General features: G+C 40.0%; 6 protein-coding genes and 1 non-coding gene across 7 annotated transcripts; 4 read left to right on the top strand and 3 right to left on the bottom strand.

Annotated features, from left to right (window-relative positions):
• Window positions 1–576: 576 nt before the first annotated feature.
• On the top strand, window positions 577–7,275 carry ACC1 (acetyl-CoA carboxylase ACC1; the record flags this gene model as incomplete). Its single annotated transcript, XM_022821149.1, has 1 exon — window positions 577–7,275. The coding sequence occupies one exon, from the start codon at window positions 577–579 to the stop codon at window positions 7,273–7,275; it is 6,699 nt and encodes a 2,232-aa protein (XP_022677540.1).
• A 299-nt stretch (window positions 7,276–7,574) lies between these two features.
• Window positions 7,575–8,711, bottom strand: SMM1 (tRNA-dihydrouridine(20) synthase (NAD(+)); the record flags this gene model as incomplete). The annotated part of the gene is made up of 1 exon (XM_022821148.1): window positions 7,575–8,711. The coding sequence occupies one exon, from the start codon at window positions 8,709–8,711 to the stop codon at window positions 7,575–7,577; it is 1,137 nt and encodes a 378-aa protein (XP_022677539.1).
• Window positions 8,712–9,744: 1,033 nt separating this feature from the next.
• KLMA_60467 (uncharacterized protein) lies at window positions 9,745–13,542 on the top strand (the record flags this gene model as incomplete). The annotated part of the gene is made up of 1 exon (XM_022821147.1): window positions 9,745–13,542. The coding sequence occupies one exon, from the start codon at window positions 9,745–9,747 to the stop codon at window positions 13,540–13,542; it is 3,798 nt and encodes a 1,265-aa protein (XP_022677538.1).
• A 347-nt stretch (window positions 13,543–13,889) lies between these two features.
• On the bottom strand, window positions 13,890–14,930 carry KLMA_60466 (uncharacterized protein; the record flags this gene model as incomplete). The annotated part of the gene is made up of 1 exon (XM_022821146.1): window positions 13,890–14,930. One exon carries the CDS (start codon window positions 14,928–14,930, stop codon window positions 13,890–13,892), a length of 1,041 nt encoding a protein of 346 aa, XP_022677537.1.
• Window positions 14,931–15,998: 1,068 nt separating this feature from the next.
• Window positions 15,999–16,074, top strand: KLMA_R614. Its single transcript has one exon. It is a non-coding gene; the product is annotated as a tRNA-Ile (tRNA).
• An 808-nt stretch (window positions 16,075–16,882) lies between these two features.
• On the top strand, window positions 16,883–19,459 carry PHO91 (Pho91p; the record flags this gene model as incomplete). Its single annotated transcript, XM_022821145.1, has 1 exon — window positions 16,883–19,459. One exon carries the CDS (start codon window positions 16,883–16,885, stop codon window positions 19,457–19,459), a length of 2,577 nt encoding a protein of 858 aa, XP_022677536.1.
• Window positions 19,460–19,791: 332 nt separating this feature from the next.
• On the bottom strand, window positions 19,792–21,168 carry URK1 (uridine kinase URK1; the record flags this gene model as incomplete). The annotated part of the gene is made up of 1 exon (XM_022821144.1): window positions 19,792–21,168. The coding sequence occupies one exon, from the start codon at window positions 21,166–21,168 to the stop codon at window positions 19,792–19,794; it is 1,377 nt and encodes a 458-aa protein (XP_022677535.1).
• Window positions 21,169–21,270: the final 102 nt, after the last annotated feature.

The raw sequence follows: 21,270 nt of genomic DNA, 5'->3' as shown, positions 1-21,270 counted from the left end.
CTCGACCAACTGAAAAGCACGTATTTCTTAATAAAGAGCAATTTAGAACCTTTCGGAGTCCAAGAAATACCTTTTTTTCTTGGGATCTTTGCTGGAAAGGAATTTTGAGATTTATTACTGAAAATCTAGCTTCTTTTTTTGTCAGAAGTACTTGCATTTCAAATTGTTGCATTGTATTTTAAGTTTGAAAATACTGGGACCTAAATAAAACGGGGGCAATTGGTTATCTGTATTAACTTTCGTCTAGCACCATATGCTGAAATTAATTTGATATCCTGCTACTTTTTCTTCCAACTGAATAAATTTGTTCGAACTACTAGACGTACTTTTAAACGCTAAAGGTTAATTACTCTGTAAACGAGAGAAAATATATTGAAAAAAAAAACACTATCATTAATACCGTGTTCACCATTCTCGAACTCCTAATAGATCAAATTGACTAACTTTCATTATTACAGACTGTTTTCTACATTAACTAAACACGCTCGGTTTATCCCGCCTCTAAACAGATCCATATATCATCTCAGCATTATATCACCAAGATTTATCCATTGTACTAATAAATTAAGGTCCAAAATGAGTGAAGAAAATCTTTCTGAGGTTTCCATTTCTCAGAGCCAACAGTATGAAGTTACTGACTTCAGTCACAGACATTCAAAACTAGCGCCACATTTCATCGGGTTAAACACTGTTGACAAAGTCGAAGATTCTCCATTAAAGGAATTTGTTAAATCACATGGCGGTCATACAGTCATCTCAAAAATCTTGATCGCAAACAATGGTATTGCTGCCGTAAAAGAGATCAGATCCGTACGTAAGTGGTCTTACGAAATTTTTGGCGATGAAAGGACTGTACAATTCGTAGCAATGGCTACACCAGAAGATCTTGAAGCAAATGCGGAATACATCCGTATGGCTGATCAGTATATCGAAGTTCCAGGTGGAACAAATAACAATAACTACGCTAACGTCGACCTTATCGTAGAAGTTGCTGAAAGAGCCGATGTTGATGCCGTTTGGGCTGGTTGGGGTCATGCTTCCGAAAATCCTCTGCTTCCAGAAAGATTGGCTGCTTCCAAGAGAAAAATCATCTTTATTGGTCCACCAGGTAACGCAATGAGATCTCTAGGTGACAAGATTTCGTCAACTATTGTCGCCCAACATGCCAAGGTTCCATGTATTCCATGGTCAGGTACTGGCGTCGATGAAGTCCACATAGATAAGGAAACTAACCTAGTTTCTGTCGATGAAGAAGTATACCAAAAAGGTTGCTGTTCCTCTCCAGAAGATGGTTTAAAGAAAGCTAAACAAATTGGCTTTCCAGTGATGATCAAGGCATCAGAAGGTGGTGGTGGTAAAGGTATCAGAAAGGTCGAAAATGAAGAAGAATTCCTTTCATTGTATCAACAAGCTGCTAACGAAATTCCAGGTTCTCCAATTTTCATTATGAAGTTGGCTGGTAAAGCCCGTCATTTGGAAGTTCAATTGCTTGCTGATCAATACGGTACTAATATTTCTCTATTCGGTCGTGACTGTTCCGTTCAAAGACGTCATCAAAAAATCATCGAAGAAGCCCCTGTCACTATTGCAAAGCCTCAAACATTCACAGAAATGGAAAAGGCAGCAGTTAGATTAGGTCAATTAGTCGGTTACGTGTCTGCAGGTACAGTTGAATACTTATACTCGCATGACGAGGATAAGTTCTACTTCTTGGAATTAAACCCAAGATTACAAGTGGAGCATCCAACTACCGAAATGGTCACAGGTGTGAACTTACCAGCAGCTCAGTTGCAAATTGCAATGGGTATCCCAATGCATAGAATTAGAGACATTAGATTGCTTTACGGTGTCGATCCAAAGAGCGCCTCGGAGATTGATTTCGAATTTTCCACTCCAGAATCTTCCAAGACTCAAAGAAAACCAATCCCTAAGGGTCACTGTACTGCTTGTCGTATCACTTCTGAAGATCCAAATGAAGGTTTCAAGCCATCAGGTGGTGCTTTACACGAACTAAACTTCCGTTCTTCTTCTAACGTTTGGGGTTATTTCTCTGTTGGTAATAACGGTGGTATCCACTCGTTCTCAGATTCTCAATTTGGTCATATTTTCGCCTTCGGAGAGAATAGACAGGCTTCCAGAAAGCATATGGTTGTTGCATTGAAGGAGTTATCGATTAGAGGTGATTTCAGAACTACTGTTGAATATTTGATCAAATTGTTGGAGACTGAAGACTTCGAAGACAACACCATCACTACTGGTTGGTTAGATGATTTGATCTCCCAAAAGATGACAGCTGAAAAGCCTGATCCAACTCTATCAGTCATCTGTGGTGCAGCAACCAAGGCTCACATTGCCTCAGAACAAGCCAGACAAGAATATATTGCTTCCTTGAAAAGAGGTCAAGTTCCTAACAAATCCTTGTTACAAACCATGTATCCTATAGAGTTCATTCACGATGGAATGAGATACAAATTCACTGTTGCTAAATCTGCAGATGACCGTTACACCCTATTTATTAATGGTTCGAAGTGTGAAGTTGGTGCAAGAAAACTTTCCGACGGTGGTTTACTAATTGCAGTTGGTGGTAAATCCCATACTATCTACTGGAAGGAAGAGGTTTCTGCTACAAGACTATCCATTGATTCCAAGACTACCCTATTAGAGGTCGAAAATGATCCTACTCAATTAAGAACCCCATCGCCAGGTAAGTTGGTGAAGTTTTTAGTTGAAAATGGCGACCATGTCATTGCAGGACAACCTTATGCTGAAGTTGAAGTTATGAAAATGCAAATGCCATTGATTTCTCAAGAAAATGGTATTGTTCAACTTTTGAAACAACCTGGTTCGACTCTTGCAGCTGGTGATATTCTTGCCATTTTATCTTTGGATGATCCAAGTAAGGTAAAACACGCAAAGCCATACGAAGGTATGTTACCTGAAATGGGCTCACCAATTGTTGAAGGTACCAAGCCAGCTTACAAGTTCAAATCTTTAGTCACTACCTTGGAAAATATTTTGAAGGGATATGATAACCAAGTTATTATGAAAACTTCCTTGCAACAGTTGATTGAAGTATTGAGACAACCAGAGCTTCCTTATTCTGAATGGAAATTGCAGGTTTCTGCCTTGCATTCCAGGCTTCCTCCTCATTTAGATGAACAACAAGAACAACTAGTTAGCCGCTCTTTCAAGAGAGGTGCTGATTTCCCAGCAAGACAATTGGGTAAGATGTTTGAAGCTGCTCTAAATGACCCTAATGTCGATCCACTTTTCCACACCACCATCGAACCGCTTCTTGACATCACTAATCGTTATTCTAACGGTTTGGCTTCTCATGAACATTTCGTGTTTGCGACGTTCTTAGAGAATTATTACAATGTCGAAAAGTTGTTCTCGGGCTCCAATGTTCGTGAAGAAGATGTCATCTTAAGACTACGTGATGAGAACCCAGATGATTTGGACAAGGTTGTTCTGACTGTTCTTGCCCATTCTAGAGTTTCTGCCAGAAACAACTTGATATTGGCAATTTTGAAGCATTACCAACCTTTGTGCAAATTGAAGTCTGAAATTGCTGCCGCCATTGAGAAACCATTAAAGCATATTGTCGAATTGGAATCAAAGGCTACTGCAAAGGTTGCTCTACAAGCCAGAGAAATTTTAATTCAAGGTGCTCTACCATCCATTAAGGAGAGAACGGACCAAATTCAATACATATTAAAGTCTTCTGTTTTGAGCACTTCATATGGTTCGACTGAAAGCAAACGCACTAAACCTGATTTAGAAGTTTTGAAGGACTTGATTGACTCAAACTACGTCGTGTTTGATGTTTTATCTCAATTTTTGACTAACTCTGACGACGCTGTTGCAGCCGCAGCCGCTGAAGTCTACATCAGAAGAGCATACAGAGCTTACACAATTGGGGACTTGATGCATTTCAAGACCTCTGGCTCTCCAGTGGTCGAATGGAAGTTCCAACTACCATCTGCAGCATTTACTTCTATGCCTCAAGTCAAGAGTAAGTTGGGTATGAACAGAGCAATCTCCGTTTCCGATTTGACATACGTTTCCGAAGGCGAGAACCAACCACTGAGAACTGGTTTGTTGATTCCTGCCAAACATCTTGATGATGTTGACGGAATCCTATCATCTGCTCTCTCTATGATTCCTCCTCACCATGTGTCTACTGGACCAGCTCCAGATAGATCAGGCTCTTCTTCTGCTAGCTTGTCTAATGTTGCCAATGTTGTGGTTAATTCTACTGAAGGATTTGAATCTGAGTCTGAAGTGTTACTAAGATTAAAGGAGATCTTAGACTTGAACAAACAGGCTCTTGTAGAATCTGCTATCCGTCGTATCACATTTGTGTTTGGTTACAGCGATGGTACTTATCCAAAATACTATACTTTCCGTGGTCCAAACTACAATGAAGATGAGACTATTCGTCATATAGAACCTGCATTGGCTTTCCAACTTGAGTTGGGTAAAATGTCGAACTTTAACATTAGACAAATCTTTACCGAGAACAGAAACATCCACGTATATGAAGCTGTTGGTAAGAACTCTCCTGTAGACAAGAGATTCTTCACAAGAGGTATCATTAGAACCGGTCGTATTCGCGATGACATCTCAATTGTTGAATATTTGACTTCTGAAGCAAATAGATTGATGAGTGACATCTTGGATAACTTAGAAATTATCGACACCTCCAATTCCGACTTGAATCATATCTTCATCAACTTTTCTGCTGTTTTCGATGTTTCTCCAGAAGATGTGGAAGCTGCATTCGGTGGCTTCTTGGAAAGATTTGGTAGAAGATTATTGAGACTTCGTGTTGCTGCTGCCGAGATTAGAATCATCATCAAAGACCCTCAAACAGGTACACCAGTTCCCCTAAGAGCTTTGATTAACAATGTTTCTGGATTTGTTGTCAAAACTGAATTGTACACGGAAGTGAAGAATGCCCAAGGTGAGTGGATCTTTAAGTCTTTAGACAAGCCTGGTTCCATGCACTTAAGACCAATTGCAACACCATACCCCGCTAAGGAGTGGTTGCAACCTAAGCGTTACAAGGCCCATCTAATGGGTACTACTTATGTTTACGATTTCCCCGAATTGTTCCGCCAAGCTATTGTTACTCAATGGAAGAAGTATTCTCCAAAGAAGAAATTGTCTGATGACTTCTTTATTGCTAACGAATTGATTGAAGACGAAAATGGAGAACTCACTGAAGTTGATCGTGAATTAGGTGCAAACAACATTGGTATGGTTGCTTTCAAGGTGACAGCTAAGACTCCAGAATACCCACATGGTCGTCAATTCGTGATTGTTGCAAACGATATCACCTACAAAATCGGTTCTTTCGGTCCACAAGAAGATGAATTCTTCAACAAGGTTACTGAGTATGCAAGAAAGAGAGGTATTCCACGTGTCTACTTGTCTGCCAACTCTGGTGCTAGAATTGGCATTGCTGAAGAGTTGGTTCCATTATTCCAAATTGCATGGAATGATGAAAAAGATCCTTCTAAGGGTTTCCAATACTTATGGCTCACAGATGAAGCTTTGGAAGAACTCAGAGCCCAAGGTAAGGAAAACTCTGTTGTTACTCAACGTGTTGTCGAAGAAGGAAAGGCAAGAAATATTATCACTGCTATTATTGGTAGCGAAGATGGTCTTGGTGTTGAGTGTTTGAAGGGTTCAGGTTTAATTGCCGGTGCAACTTCTAGGGCTTACAAGGACATCTTCACTATTACTTTAGTGACTTGTAGATCGGTTGGTATTGGTGCATACTTGGTTAGACTAGGTCAAAGAGCAATTCAAATTGAAGCTCAACCTATCATCTTGACCGGTGCTCCTGCTATTAACAAGCTTTTGGGTAGAGAAGTTTACTCATCTAACTTGCAATTGGGTGGTACTCAAATCATGTACAACAATGGTGTTTCTCACTTAACTGCCCCTGATGATCTAGCTGGTGTTGAGAAGATCATGAATTGGTTATCTTATATTCCTGCTAAGAGAGATCTTCCTGTTCCTATTTTAGAATCTGACGATAAATGGGATAGACTTGTCGACTTTACACCAACAACCAACGAGCAATATGATGTTAGATGGATGATTGAAGGTCGTGAGACTGACGAAGGTTTCCAATATGGTTTGTTCGATAAAGGCTCCTTCCAAGAAACTTTGTCTGGCTGGGCTAGAGGTGTTGTTACTGGTAGAGCTCGTTTAGGTGGTATTCCATTAGGTGTTATTGCTGTCGAAACACGTATCGTTGAAAATCTAATTCCAGCTGATCCAGCTAACCCAGATTCCACCGAAATGTTGATTCAAGAGGCTGGTCAAGTGTGGTATCCAAACTCCGCTTTCAAGACAGCCCAAGCTATCAACGATTTCAACCACGGTGAGCAATTGCCTCTAATGATTCTAGCAAACTGGAGAGGTTTCTCTGGTGGTCAACGTGATATGTACAATGAAGTCTTGAAATACGGTTCTTTCATTGTCGATGCTCTAGTAGATTATAAACAACCAATCATTACTTACATTCCACCAACTGGTGAATTAAGAGGTGGTTCTTGGGTTGTTGTTGATCCAACTATTAATGCTGACCAAATGGAAATGTATGCTGATATCAATTCTAGAGCTGGTGTTCTAGAACCTGAAGGTATGGTTGGTATCAAATACCGTAGAGAAAAGTTGCTAGCTACTATGGCTAGGTTGGACGACAAGTATAGAGCTTTGAAGGACAGATTCGCAAACCCTGACTTAACCCCAGAGGAACACCAACAAGTCTCTAAGGAGCTTGCTGAACGTGAGAAGCAACTACTACCAATCTATCACCAAATCACTGTTCAATTCGCTGATTTACATGATAGATCTGGTCGTATGTTGGCAAAGGGTGTAATCAGAAAAGAGCTGAACTGGCCAGAATCCCGTCGTTTCTTCTTCTGGAGATTAAGAAGAAGATTAAATGAAGAGTACCTAATGAGAAGATTGAACAATGAGCTAGGATCAGCCTCAAGATTGGAGAAGATGGCTAGAATTAGATCATGGTACCCTGCATCCGTCAGCTTGGATGACGATAGACAAGTTGCTACTTGGATCGAAGAGAACTATCAACTCCTAGATGAACAAATCAAGAGTGTTAAGCTAGAAGCCTTTGCACAAAACTTGGCTAAATCTATCAGAAATGACCATGATAACTCTATTAACGGTTTGGCTGAAGTCTTGAAGCTCTTATCTGTTAAGGACAAAGAAAAGCTTCAAAAGGCTTTGGAATGAAGAACTTTATTCACATTTAAGTTAACCTTCTTGCTTTCCTTTTTATCAAAAAGAAGTTATTATCCGCATTGTTTTTGATGTGGCATTACTATATTCCAAATTTTTAGAGTTCAGTTTTTTTGTTGTTTGTTAAACTGATATTCGCTTCAAAATGTAATTCCAAATTCATACATGCAGGATGCTTAATATTAACGTGTACAGTACTAGTTTATAATATATGTAAAAAACTAATAAAGATAAGATTTATGTGATACAATTGATGAATGTAGAACATGTGGTTTTGACGTAAAGGTAGCCAGTTATGCGGATTTAGCTTTTTTACTACTTGTATCGGTGGTATTTTCTGCGGAACGTTTAGCATTAGATTTCTCCAAGGACTTGATGTCATTCTGCTTTTTCTTCTGTTTTTTTTCCTTTTCATGCTCTTCCTTCAAGAAAGGCAACGGATCTTCTATGGGTTTACCTTCCTCATCAAGCTGTTTGCACACGTAAAGAAAATCAGGAAGCTTACGACATTGAGTGAAATATTGATAGAAGGGACTTTTGCCAGGTGTCATTCTGTTCAACATATATTTAACGTTGGAAGGATGATGGTTATATTGAACTGCAATATCCAGATACTCTTTAACAGCTTTAAACCAAGGTAACGGATTGCTAGAGAATACGGTTGGATTTTTCTCTGCACAATCAGCCATCATACCACCGATGGAATCAGAAAGTTTTAGTTCTTTTCGAAGCTGTAGGAAGTCATTTTTATCTTTTATGGCACCATTCATTATTAGAGAGACATTGTGACTAGTACATATTTCATAAATCTTTGGGATGTAATCTCTAATTGGAGACTCTCTATTTCTCATTGGAGTTGTTCTACAGTGAACAGTCAAATTGGAGACCCCCGTTTTGCATATGTTTTCCACTAAATTCAAAGTGTCCGCCTCGTTGTCCAAGATTCTAATCTTCACGGATATGGGCTTGTTATACACGTTTCCAACTTTGGCAACCAATTCTGTTAGAATAGAACAGAGTTTTTCTGGTGTCTTGAGAAGCGCAGCACCCATACCAGAGTGTATTGAAAAATGCTTGGGACACCCAGCATTGACATCAATCCCGTCAACATCCTTAATGACTTTGAGAGCTGCCTCCACAGCTAGAGATGGTGTCGAAGTCCCGATCTGAAAGATTAGCTTCCCACGCTCCAGTTCAGGAACGGTCCGAAACACAACACCAGGTTCCATACCTTCACGAGTAGCAGGCGCTACAAAGTCTATGGTATTTAAAGCATCGTTGACTTGTCTTTGGCACTGTATAAGCTTCTTATCCACGATCTCAGGCGACCACACCAGATCCGCTCCATACTTCAATGCTAACAATCTTGTAGGCAATTCACCTGCCCTCACCATAGGAGCAAGCACAAGCTTACCAGCATACTGTACCATATTCACCAAGTAAATAGTACCCTGCGATAGCTACAGAAACCACTACTTTTTCTTCAAGATAGTAACTAGCTTCTTACACTATTTCTACAGCCTTTAGTAGCAGTGCATTGCTTCTCTAATGCTAAATGTTACAATTTCGATGATGATGACCTATGCATTTTTCACATTTCTTTTTCATTTTCTTCGAAAGAGTATGATCTAACTCTAGGTCATGTGACCTGGATCCGTCACCTATTCATCTTGTTCTTTGAAAAGCCCAAAGCCCAAAGATATTCCTGCTCTACGCCCTTGCGTCATACTCAAACAATACACAGGTATGAAACAATAACAGATAAACATGGAATGCTACTGGCAGACACAATTGGTCTATTTAGCAAACAAATAAAGTTGTTTTGGTTCTTCTACTGCACATTCCGTAGGGCCCTATAATCTGCATACAGAATGTCAGGCGAATTGTAAACAAGAATTCTCCAAATTGTGCAAAACCAAATAAAGCTGCTACGCTTTTCTAGTAGCAACGGTGCCCCAGGGCCTGGGTTTTTCCTGTTCGTTACGTATTTCGTCGGCTCATGTGTTGTTACGTTTTTGAAACGCGAACACGAACTTTATTTTTTTTTTTTTTCCAAGTTCAACTTTTTTTTTTTTCTTGGTGAAAAATTCTTATTATAGGTACAGATCTGAAACATGCTAGCGTTCCATCTTTAGAATGTTCAGAATGTTCAGAAGTATGAACCTATTGGAAGGAGTTGTAAGTTACATTCATCCCGTTTGACAAAGTTCCTGTGCAATTGGTATAAATAAATAAATGTTTATATATATATCCTAATTGATAAATATATAAATAAGTTATATATATATATGCGTGTATATATGTATATATATATTAGATAGACGATTTACTGGAAGGGACAAAAATACATTAATTGTTACGTATCGTTTCTTGGTCCGTCCACTTTCACACTTAAAGGAAATATTGCACCTGTTGACTGGAACAAGTAAAGCCTAACATTCGGAAACAGCTAGTATTTGTACCATGTTGAAAGTGCTCAGGAAGATTTCAGGTCACTCGAACGATGGTGATCACGAAAAGAACGTTCCACCCAGACGCAAAGATGTCAACAAGGACTTGAGAAAGCCGTACAATGCCAAAACAGCCCAGTACCCACCTCAGGTATCGGGTACCACTCCAGTACCTGATGGAAAGCAACACCCATTTGCTCCATCCAAGCCAGCTGCAACGTTATCTTCTACCCAACTAAATGAAAGTCGTTCAGTGAGCAGCGGGATGAGCAGTGGGGCTGATTCTACTGCACACATGACTCCACATGAGATTCACGAGTCTTTAATCAGACAGAATCAAATTAATCGGAAGAAGAGTGAGCAGTACTATATCTACGATTTCGACAATTATAGAGGTCCCACAAACGAATCCGTATCTGCAGACCCAAATTACAATATATTCAACGTAAGAGACGGCATCAATGCATCGTCGGCTCGGTACGTGGTTCACTATTTGACCAAGGAATTTAAACGCCAGCTTATGGAAAGACTTTCGACAAAAAATTCCGGCTTGGATACCGATGTTCTCAGGGCTTCAATGGAAATCTTTAAGCCAAATTTGTCCCATTTCTCTAATTCCGAAATCAACATCTGTAAAAGGATCCTAAGGTCATTTTTCCCATGGAAAGGCTGTTCGCTAACGGGAACTGCCATTGAGAATGCCATATCGGAAAATTATGGCGACTTTTCAAACCCAAAACACTGGACCAGACTGATCCTCTCCTTGAGAATAATATGGTCTCAATTATCGAACGGCATTATACCATGGAAAAGTTATCAGAACTTTTGCAAACTGGAGTTGCAAAAGAACTATCCTATAATGTCATTTTATAACCTTTTACCACAATGCTTACCCAACCACGATTATACCTGCACCGCTTTTGAGTTTTTGGAAATCTTGGTTGCAATCATTTCCAAAGTTGACTTGGTAGTGGATAAAAATGTTCAAATGGACTTGATATTTACTGCTGGTCAGGTCTGTTTCACAAATGACAAATACCTACAAAAGCACATTCAAGATGATTTCAAGGGAGAACCAGATATTATAGCACTAGGAAAGCTATACACAACAAGAGGTAATGCTCTACTACACTTATTTGTGGCTTACCTAAGATCCCTGGCAGAAGAAGGAAAGATCAAGGATTTCTATTTGGTAGACAATTTCCACATCGATAATTATCCCCCACATCCTTACAAGCCTGTAACACAGACCGCCTTGACACTAACAGTCCCATCTTTAGAGCCAGGTAAAAATGACTTTAACACTTTGTTGAGACTTGCGGCTAAATCTCAATCAAGAATATATTCTTCCAATCACACGTTCTCCAAACAAGAAAATGCTTTCCTGGATAAGTTCGAAGAAGACCCGTATAAGGTTTTTGATACCATATTCTCTAAATCATCCAAAAGGTACTTATACAAATTCGATAAGAACTTTGATCCTAATGCCTTGAAGAAGTTAAGCGAGTCTAGCATCCAAAAAGCGTTAGGTAGCATTTCTGAAAACGACCAGTATGCTGTTGCTACCTGGATAGATCATATTAAAGGACAAGATTTCAATGATTTCTTGAGCGTTCTAGACGACAGTGGACACGGTGAAGGTACCTTAGCATTTGATAGCTCAGCAATCAATTTTGGAAAGAAGAGTAACAACGAAAAGGAAAATATTTCACCAGTAAGAGTCTCTAAAATGAATTTATCAGAATGGTTCATATCTTCGTGGAAGTACGAAACTTTCCTTCAAAAGGTTCAAAACACCCTACTGATCAAATTAACTAAAAGAATTGGTGACTGCGATTGGCTGGTGTTGAGCACCGACGAGAGGGTAGGAAAGTCATGCTATTTAACACCTCCATCGTCAAGCGATTCTGCTAAGATGTTCGAAGGCAAGAAGCTACCCCGCAGTGATTCTGATGACGTTTCTATTAAGTCGCGTCCACCTCCTCCCAATCTTCTAGGGGAAAAATCATACTCCCCATTATTAGAGACATCCAGTTCTTCCATCTATTCAGGAATATCCAAATTCCAGAATAAGCCTTCCCCAATTCATGAAACTTCGAATAACATACATTCTAGTCGGAAATCTAAAATGAGCATTACGACATCAGGCATGCCGCCAGTTCCCCAAGTACTAGAATCCAGAACTGATAGGAATGAAATCATGACACCTATAGAGAGAAATGGAAACAATTCTTTCCAAATGGCCATACCAAACCCTGCAAATATTCCACCAGTTATGGCAAAGGTAAACAATCCAAGTATGTTAGACGTTAGAGCTCCAGAAAATAAATCAATGGCTGGAAAGCGTAGATCCGTTGAAATCCCGGCAACCCCTGAATCAAGAGCTGTTGGAGATAGATTCGACTCAATAATCACCGACCAACAACATTTCGCTAAACCATTAGATTTTGGAGCTAAAGTGAGAGCTGTAGTCTCAGATATTCCGGTTGCCGAAACAACACAGGATGAGATTAGTTATGAACGGAAAACGAACCCTGTTGAAACTTCAATTACCAATTCCAGCGAATCACAAAAGACAACTCTTTCTGATATCAAAGAAGATGAAGGTGGCACTAACGAAGAAGCTACGAAGGATCATGATTCCTTAGATATGTCCGCTTCACTTAATGACACACTTGAAAATATTGAAAAGGAAGTAGGCTCCTTAAAGTCACTCAAAAATAGCAAAGAAGTAAACGAGGACCTTTCTCATAGAGCACGTATTGTATCTTCAAATATAACAGGCGTGTCTACTACTGTCAATGGGGAAGACAATTCTCTTGATAAAGAGACTCATGTTCATACTAGAAGAGAAGTTAGATCAAGTGATATTACTGTCATTGTTGAACGGAAAAGAGATAGTACTGAACTTGACGCTGAAGGTAAGGATATTTCTTCTACTGACGATTTTGAAGATGCAAGTAGCCTAAAGTCCGACGAAGTGGACGAGGATGAAAAAGAAGAAGAAGAAGAGATGAACGATGTACATGAATACAACAATGCTTCTTCTGTAGCTACTACAGCCTATTCAGAAGCACTGGAGAAGAATGGCATATGCGGATCATTGAAGAGCGAGAAAGATGTTCCATCGTTGGTTGAACAAAGTGGAGATTCTACTGATCCAGCAGAGAAAAGTATTTCACTGACTCCAAGTAAAAAGCTTCTCAGAGCCTCTGCACTAATAGAAACCGAGTCATCTCCTAATGATATTCTTAATGACTTGATAGATAATTACAATTCCGAGAGTCTGGTAGCACCAAATAACGAGGGTGCTACTTTGTTTGAGGTGATTAAAAGCCAAATGGAAAGACTAAGCCATGGGAAGGACTTACCTCCTGTTCCCAACAAAGGAAAACCGGTATTAGAGAAATTAAAGATGGACGTTTTAAAAGAATCTGAAGATGGTGAGAATAATGAGGATTTACCATTAGTTACTCCAACCAAAAGCACAACGTATGTGAACGGTTTTTCCTATAATGCTACTCCACCAATGAAACAGAACGAGTTTCAGAATACCACTAAGCTTCCCTACACTCACGATCCAAACACCAATTTTTACCGTACTTTAAAAAAGAGTAATGAGTCCGAGAGAAAAATAGATGAACCAGTTGTGACTAGTGGCGGAGAAGAAGATGAAGAGATGGTGCATTCATTGCAATCAATTCAAGCAGAAATTTCTTCTAGTGCAGCGGATAATAAATCATTTAGAAATGTTATGCTTAAAACAAGAAGAAGTTTCCGTAACCTCAAGTCAAAATCATTAAAGACATGAGCATTCATTTACATAAAAAAAGTAAAATAATATGTAGTATGTAAAACTTGAAATGATAAGTCGTTTAATACAAATCATTAGCCATTCTTGATCGTAACTCTTAAGTCAATCAAACACTAATATGTAGACACATTCTTTTTTTTTTTTTTTTGTTTTTCTTCTTTAAGCTTTGGTGTTTGTTGTTATTCATGTTTTTACAGTTGAGTTTAGAGTTTAGTTTGGAAGTAGCCCTTAAGGGTGTTGTAATGACAGAAAACGTGAGACAAAATATTGTGCTCATTCTTGCCCGCAAGAATGGCGATGAGTGTACATGAATAGGATTGGATAAAATCATGAATCCACCTATTTTATACGGATTTAAACCTTGGTTTCTTAAATATCACAGCCAGAGAGTTTCTTCTGTGATGATGCTTAGTACATGGAGATGATAGATCCAAAGATGCTTGATTTGTTTCGTCATCTAAGGAGCCAGGATTAGACGAATTGTCGATCCTGCATGCATGTATTGATTCTGGAGGAGTGCTGCTGTTGTAGTTGTTACTAATACTGCCATTATCACTTTCCATTGGATCTGAGTCCATTGGGGATAATCTTTCGTAGCTATCTTCATCGCTATGTCCTTCAATGCTAGGGGGATTTGGGGATTTTTCTGTTGAGGCAAGGTTGTAGTGCTTCCTGAAGGGGTTTACTAGATTGAACTGTGCCTGTTCCGATTCCGGGACTGATGTTAGTTGCACGTTTGCGTGGGCCAGATCGGCGTGTTCGGTAGAGCAAGAAACGACACGCCTTGGAGTGGAGTATGTGGCTTGTCTGCTTTCATCAACATGATCTGGGTTCACATGGGACCCCTGGGAACTCTGGGTACCCTGTGCATCCAACGCCTCTTGATTCTTTAGCTGCTGGAAATGTATTGGAAGTCTAGCCAAATTGCTCTCGCTGAATCTACGAGCGCAAGCAGGGATATGGACAAACCAATCGTCGTGATGGTGGTAGTGATGGCTGTGGACACACTGATAGAAGTCGCACACCTTCATACTATTAGACAAACTTGTTTCCAAAGAGTGAATCTGGTGTCCACCGCGATGTCCATGTGTATCTAAACTGCCATTCTCATCACGGTCTGATCTTGGTGCAGATCCCTCTGCAAATGCTCCCTGAGACCCCTCTGCACCGTTATATAGGTCCAGCGCTTTCCTCTCGTACTCATGCCTGTTACTACTATTACTATGATTATAATTATTAACGCTAGTGGAATCGCTGTCCGATCCCTGAGACCCCTGGTGAACTCTTAGCAAAGTACCGACTATCTTTGAGTTCCCGGATTCTTTGTTCTGGGCATAATGCACTTCCAACTGCGCCGTAATTGGTCTATTAACATGGTATGCCATTGTGTATCCTTCCTTTAACCTATCTACTAGAACTTGAGTCAAACGTGAAAACTAACCAACCTCCCGCAGTTACAAAACCGTGCAATTCTACCTGTCTTTTACACACACTTATATGCACACATTTGTATGTATATATATATATATATATAAACATATTCCAACCCACAATTATACGAATCAGTAAATTACCTAAAAAATGCAGGGATAACCATAAAACAACTGGGCATCGCAGATTAGTACTGTGCGTCCCCGAATAAGCCGCGATTTCTCGTACCAGACCAGACCAGACCAGACAGAAGAGCCAACAAGTAATTGGTTTTGTGCCCTGATCTGCTCCCACTTCTTCTTCTACAGCATTGCCTCTGGGAGCCGAGTCATGCACGAGAGGAGGAGGCAGTAGATGGGACGTGGTTCCCTTTCCCTTTCCAACTCCTTGCTGCCAGCAACTGCTAGCAACTGCTAGCAACTGGTAGCGATTATTAACAGATAAACTATCTAATTGCTAGTACAATGCGGATATTTGCTTGGCTCAAGATTGGGACCCAAAAATCGGCCTAGAGTCACGCCATACAAGTGCATCGCATCATCGAACGCATTGCTCGTGTCGTGTCGTGTCGTGTGCGTGGTGGTGTTTGGTTTAGTCAGTTGCTTTTCTGTGCATGTCATAGCAACGACGGAGAAAAAGCTGTGGATCCACAGCCGCACGTAGGCGCGCGAGCGAAAGCGCGCACCCACACATAACATATGCGGGGGGACAGGACGGGGAATATGCTACAAGCCGAAACGCGGTGTCTGGGTGTAGGGAAGGGACGTATTTGTAGGAGGAATGTGAGCGAATAATAATAAAAAAAAAAGACATTTTTGTTTTTTTTTGTTTTGTTTTCGTTGGGTCTTTTCTGAGTGTACGTTTCTTTTTTGTTTTCTTTATTAATCCGGGGGCGGCGCGGCGCGGCGTGGGGAGAAAACGGTTTGCCTCTGTCTGCCTTAGTCCGCGTTGGTCTGCGTGTCTCCTCCCACGCCCCGATCAGCCCGTATGGAAGGTGGGTTTCATGCAGAGAAGCGTACAATTGGTTCCTTGGCCCAGTTGGTTAAGGCACCGTGCTAATAACGCGGGGATCAGCGGTTCGATCCCGCTAGGAACCATTTATTTTTCTTTTAATTCTTTTTTTTTCACTTTTTCGTTTCTTAGTTGTTTTCATCTTTTCATCTTTTCAGCTTTTTGTCTTTTTTTTGTTTATGATATGTATATAGATATATATATATGCCGCTGTCATGCCACGTGACAGACCTACCGTCCTGCTGCGCCCGATATTAGGTCAAAACCATTACAAAAGAACAACGGGCCAGCCCTAGGCTGTGGGCCCCATCCAATGTCCATTTGACGCAGCACAAGACAATGTGGTAATAGTAGCAGTATTGGTACTAGTACTAGTACTAGTATATTTTCCAAATTTCAGTTGTATTTTTTTTTTTTTTTCCGCCTGGCTGCCCCCCCCCCCTCGTGCACTAAGACAAAACCGCTAGAAAAAACCGCTACACAACGCCGCTAGACAAAGCACGCACCAAACCGCGTTTTTCTTCAATACTACTCAATCATACTATAGTCACATTGATATATTATTATACCAATACATATTTTATATATTATTTAGCTTACTACAATTTAAATCATATATTGTAATTGTATTATACAAAAGCGAAAAACGCGGAAAAGGACAAAGCAAATACACACATATCTGCTATTACGATTAGCATTCAAATCGTACATTTCGATCTGATCACTTTTTTAAGGACGTCAAGCCGCCTTTGAGCCACTTTTTTTTCACGTTTTCATTTGAGTCCCCTTTCGTATTGTGTCCTGTTTGCTTGCTGTTCATAAAAAAGGTAGATTAAGAGATTAAGCAACAGCAGCAACAGCAGCAGCAGCAGCAGCAGCAGCAGCAACAACAGCCATGAAGTTCTCCCATTCGTTGCAGTTTAATGCAGTGCCGGAATGGTCGACGAAATATATCGCTTATTCGCAGTTGAAAAAGTTGATTTATACCCTCCAAAAGGAGAAACTATACAAATCTTCTTCTGGAAGCCCAGATTTGGAAAGCACCCCACTGACCGGCGGATCAGCCACGGATTCGTACGAACAGCGGTTTATTGAGGCCTTGGACAAGGAATTGGAGAAAATCGACACCTTCTATACCGCGCAAGAGGCAAGCATTTTGGCAAATTACTCGGAATTGTACGAAGACGCAAATGCATTCCAAAATGAGTTGATGAACAGATCGCTCCACAACCCTAGCGTGTCTGAGTCCGGAAGGAGAAATACCCGGAGATCGTCCTCTGTGTCTGATATCAATGCCCAGACTGACGGCGGGATGTACTCGGAAGACGATGACGAAGAAGACGATGTGCACAGTCTGCCGGGACAGCTGCAAGGGCAGACCCAGGGACAGCCACAAATAAGGTCACGGACCGCGTCCATTGGATCAAGAATCATGCAGTCGATGACCGCTGAGATGATGCCCACTTACTCGAGAGTAACAGACTTCACAACAACAGACCCGCTTATTGAACAACAAATCACCCTAAAGAAAAGGATCGTGGCATGCTTCACGCAATTGTCGGAACTAAAGTCCTTCATCGAGTTGAACCAAACTGGTTTTGCAAAGATTTGTAAGAAATTCGATAAGTCCTTGGACACTCACATCAAACCCGAATACGTCAAGAGCCTTGCCAAGAAGTCGCACGTCTTCAACGAACACACAATAGAGAATTTGTCCCACAGCATTAACGAGGTCATCGTTATGTACGCCAAAGCAGTGGGATATATGGACTCTCAAAACGAAATAATCAACTTCCAAGAAGCTGAAAGAGAGCTTTCGCTGCACTTGAGGGAACACGTCGTTTGGGAAAGAAACACCGTTTGGAAGGATATGATGAATTTGGAAAGAAAAGCTCAAAATGTCAAGGCAGAAAAAGTAGGTAAAAAGAGCTCTTCGATGACCTTTAAAAGCATTTCAAAGGATACGGAAGGTATCGTAGACCTCATCGAATCTTCAGAAGTACAAGCTCCCAAAACACTGTCAGATCTCTTTAAGCTATCCTTTTCACAGTATGTCAAATTGTTCTTCTCTTCAAATGGTTTGATAAAGTTCATACTGATATCCCTAATCTTCGCATTCTTTTTAGTTGTCTCCCCAATGAAGGATCCATTGCAAAAAAATTGTTTGGCTATCTTGATTTTCGCTTCGCTATTATGGGCAACTGAAACAATCCCATTGTTTGTCACCTCTTTGCTAGTACCTTTGCTAATTGTCGTTTTACCAGTGCTAAAGGATGGCTCCGACGGCCATATCATGACACCATCCGAATCCTCTCAGTATATTTTGTCCACAATGTGGTCCAGTGTTATAATGTTATTGCTCGGTGGTTTCACCTTGGCCGCAGCCCTATCAAAATACAATATTGCCAAAGTCTTATCCACCCACATTTTATCATCTGCAGGTACAAATCCTAAAATAATTCTTTTAACAAATATGGGTGTCGCACTATTCGCTTCCATGTGGGTCTCAAATGTTGCTGCTCCAGTTTTATGCTACTCTATTATCCAACCTTTATTGCGTACTCTACCAAGAGGAACAACTTTCGCCAAATCTTTGATTTTAGGGATTGCCTTGGCATCTAACATTGGTGGTATTGCCTCCCCAATCGCCTCTCCTCAGAATATCATTTCCATCGGTATGATGGATCCACAACCTTCTTGGGGTCAATGGTTTGTTGTTTCCTTGCCCGTTTGTGCCATTTGTATCATAGCCATTTGGGTCTTATTGCTTTTAACTTTCCCACCAGATAGCAATCTAAAGATTTTGAAGTATCATCCAATTTCAGATCCATTCACCGTCCAACAGTGGTATGTCACAGTGGTCACTATAATGACCATTGTGCTATGGTGTATGGCCAACCAACTTAAAGGAATCTTCGGAGAAATGGGAATAATATCCATAATTCCAATGTTTTTATTCTTCGGAACAGGAATTTTAACCTCTGATGATTTTAACAACTTCATGTGGACTATTGTCATCTTGGCAATGGGAGGAACTACGTTAGGAAAAGCTGTAACATCTTCTGGCTTACTCTCAACTATAGCTTCAGTGATAAAGGAGTCAATTGAAAGTAAACCAGTGTTCCAAATTGTTCTAATATTTGGTATTGTAATTTTGACTATGGCAACATTTGTTTCGCATACTGTAGCAGCAATGATTATCGTACCATTAATGAAAGAAATCGGTGCCAATCTACCTGGTGGAGACCATTCAAGATTATTGATTATGGTTTCCGCATTCTTATGTTCAGCTGCAATGGGTTTACCTACATCTGGTTTCCCTAACGTTACTGCTATTTCAATGATTGACGATGTCGGTGATAGATATTTATCTGTGAACAACTTTATCACGCGCGGTGTACCAGCAAGTATAATCGCATATACTGTTATAGTTACTGTCGGGTATGCCTTGATGAAGTTAATAGGTTATTAGACTTTCTACGATATATGATAGTGAGTAGGTTATCAACTTTTATCTTTACAAAGGAAATTGTAAGGAAGTTTATATGTACCTTACACTACTTAAACAAAACGAGCTTTTATTATGCCAGGCCCGAACAACATAGAAGTGTGTTCTTCTCATGTTGTTAGATGATGCCTGAAAGAGAATTCATATAAAAAATAGATAGAAACTTCTTTTTAGATATTAGATTGTTATTATTATTATTATTATTATTATTATTGTTGTTATTACTAGATATACTACTGGCTAAAAAAGCAGCAAAATAACAAGTATTACAGGGGGAGCAAGTCGAAGAAGCGCTGTTAGCATCCGAAATAGCAGGTGTCTACAAAATGCCTTCTTCCCCAATTACACTGGTTTGATCTGATTCTTTCGTCAGAAATTATTTCACCAGCGTATATTTTAACTTGATTGTTGGTAGCATCAACAATTCTTCTAATACCAGTCTCCGTAGCAAGGTATACGATGACCTTGATGTTCTTCAATTCAATATGATGATCAACCAGAACTTGAAGAGCCATAATGATAGCAGATCCTGAAATGATTTGGGCATCCATAAGAAGAACCTGGTTAAACGATTCAATTTTTGGAGGAATGAACAAACAATGTAATTGAGGTTCACCTGTTCTAGAATCTGATTGGATCAATAGTTTTCCAACAGCTACGCTAGGAATTGTCTTCCTCAATGAGCTCATGAAACAATCTCCAGATCTGACAATGTTAATGGCAGTTACTTTATCGAAGTCTACAAAGACGGGGTTTTTTAACTGAACATTAGTAGGTGTTATGACTTTCTTATCAGATTCCACTTCAGGAATATCATCAAGAGCAAATGACAACAATATACTCGCAAGCCTGTCAAAATAAAACACGAAATCATCTCTTGAGATTGTCTTATCTAATAGCATTGTTTGCAATGCTTTGACTTGATTAGTTTGAGGCAGTCTGATGACAGTATCCAAATTGTCTATCGAAATTGCATGAGTTCCAAGCTTCTTTAATTCAGCCAAGTGTTGTTGGGATTTATCCTGTAATTTTGATTGAATGTGGTTAAGTAATATCTCCGTCGCAATGGTGTTATCAGAGATAGATGGAATGATGGCATCTGCAACTTTCATAGTTGGCTTTAAGTATAGTTCGGCATTTGGTTTAACAAATTTCTCCCATTGTCTAATACATCCTTGCAAGTCTCTACCACGCGATACAATATCTCTCGATAACCGACGGGCCAAACAAACATCTAAGTCTGCATCAACGTAGACCTTTAGGTCCATTAAATCTAAAAGTCTTTGATCATACAAGGCGTATATTCCTTCAAGGATAACAACACTAGCACCATATATTGTCAAGTGTTTATTAGGAATTCTATCATGGTCAGTAAATGAGTATGTTGGAATCTTTACTTTCTTTCCTTCCTTCAATGATAAGATACATTCATAAGCCAAATCTAAATCAATAGCTTCTGGCTTGTCAAAATCATAGTCATTATTAAAGGCACGCTCCTTGTCGGCTGGGCTTAGAGGCTTATAGAAGTTGTCCAACGATATTAAGACTGTCCATGGTGTATTGATCTCTGATACAATTTTGGATGCAACACTAGTTTTTCCAGACCCCGAACTGCCCGCTACACCAATAATATATGGTGTAGTCCATGGTGGTATGTAGCCCGAATGGTTCATAGCTTACAATATGTACACAAGCCTCCGAGATACGCCTCAGTCAACTGTTTTATCCTTACTCTTCTCTCTTCTTTTCTCATATCTACATCTCATCGCATTCTA

Source organism: Kluyveromyces marxianus, chromosome 6 (assembly GCF_001417885.1).
Source record: "Kluyveromyces marxianus DMKU3-1042 DNA, complete genome, chromosome 6".
NCBI lineage: Eukaryota > Fungi > Ascomycota > Saccharomycetes > Saccharomycetales > Saccharomycetaceae > Kluyveromyces > Kluyveromyces marxianus.
Note: the sequence above shows the minus strand (reverse complement) of the source record. Positions and strands in the feature narration are given on the sequence as shown.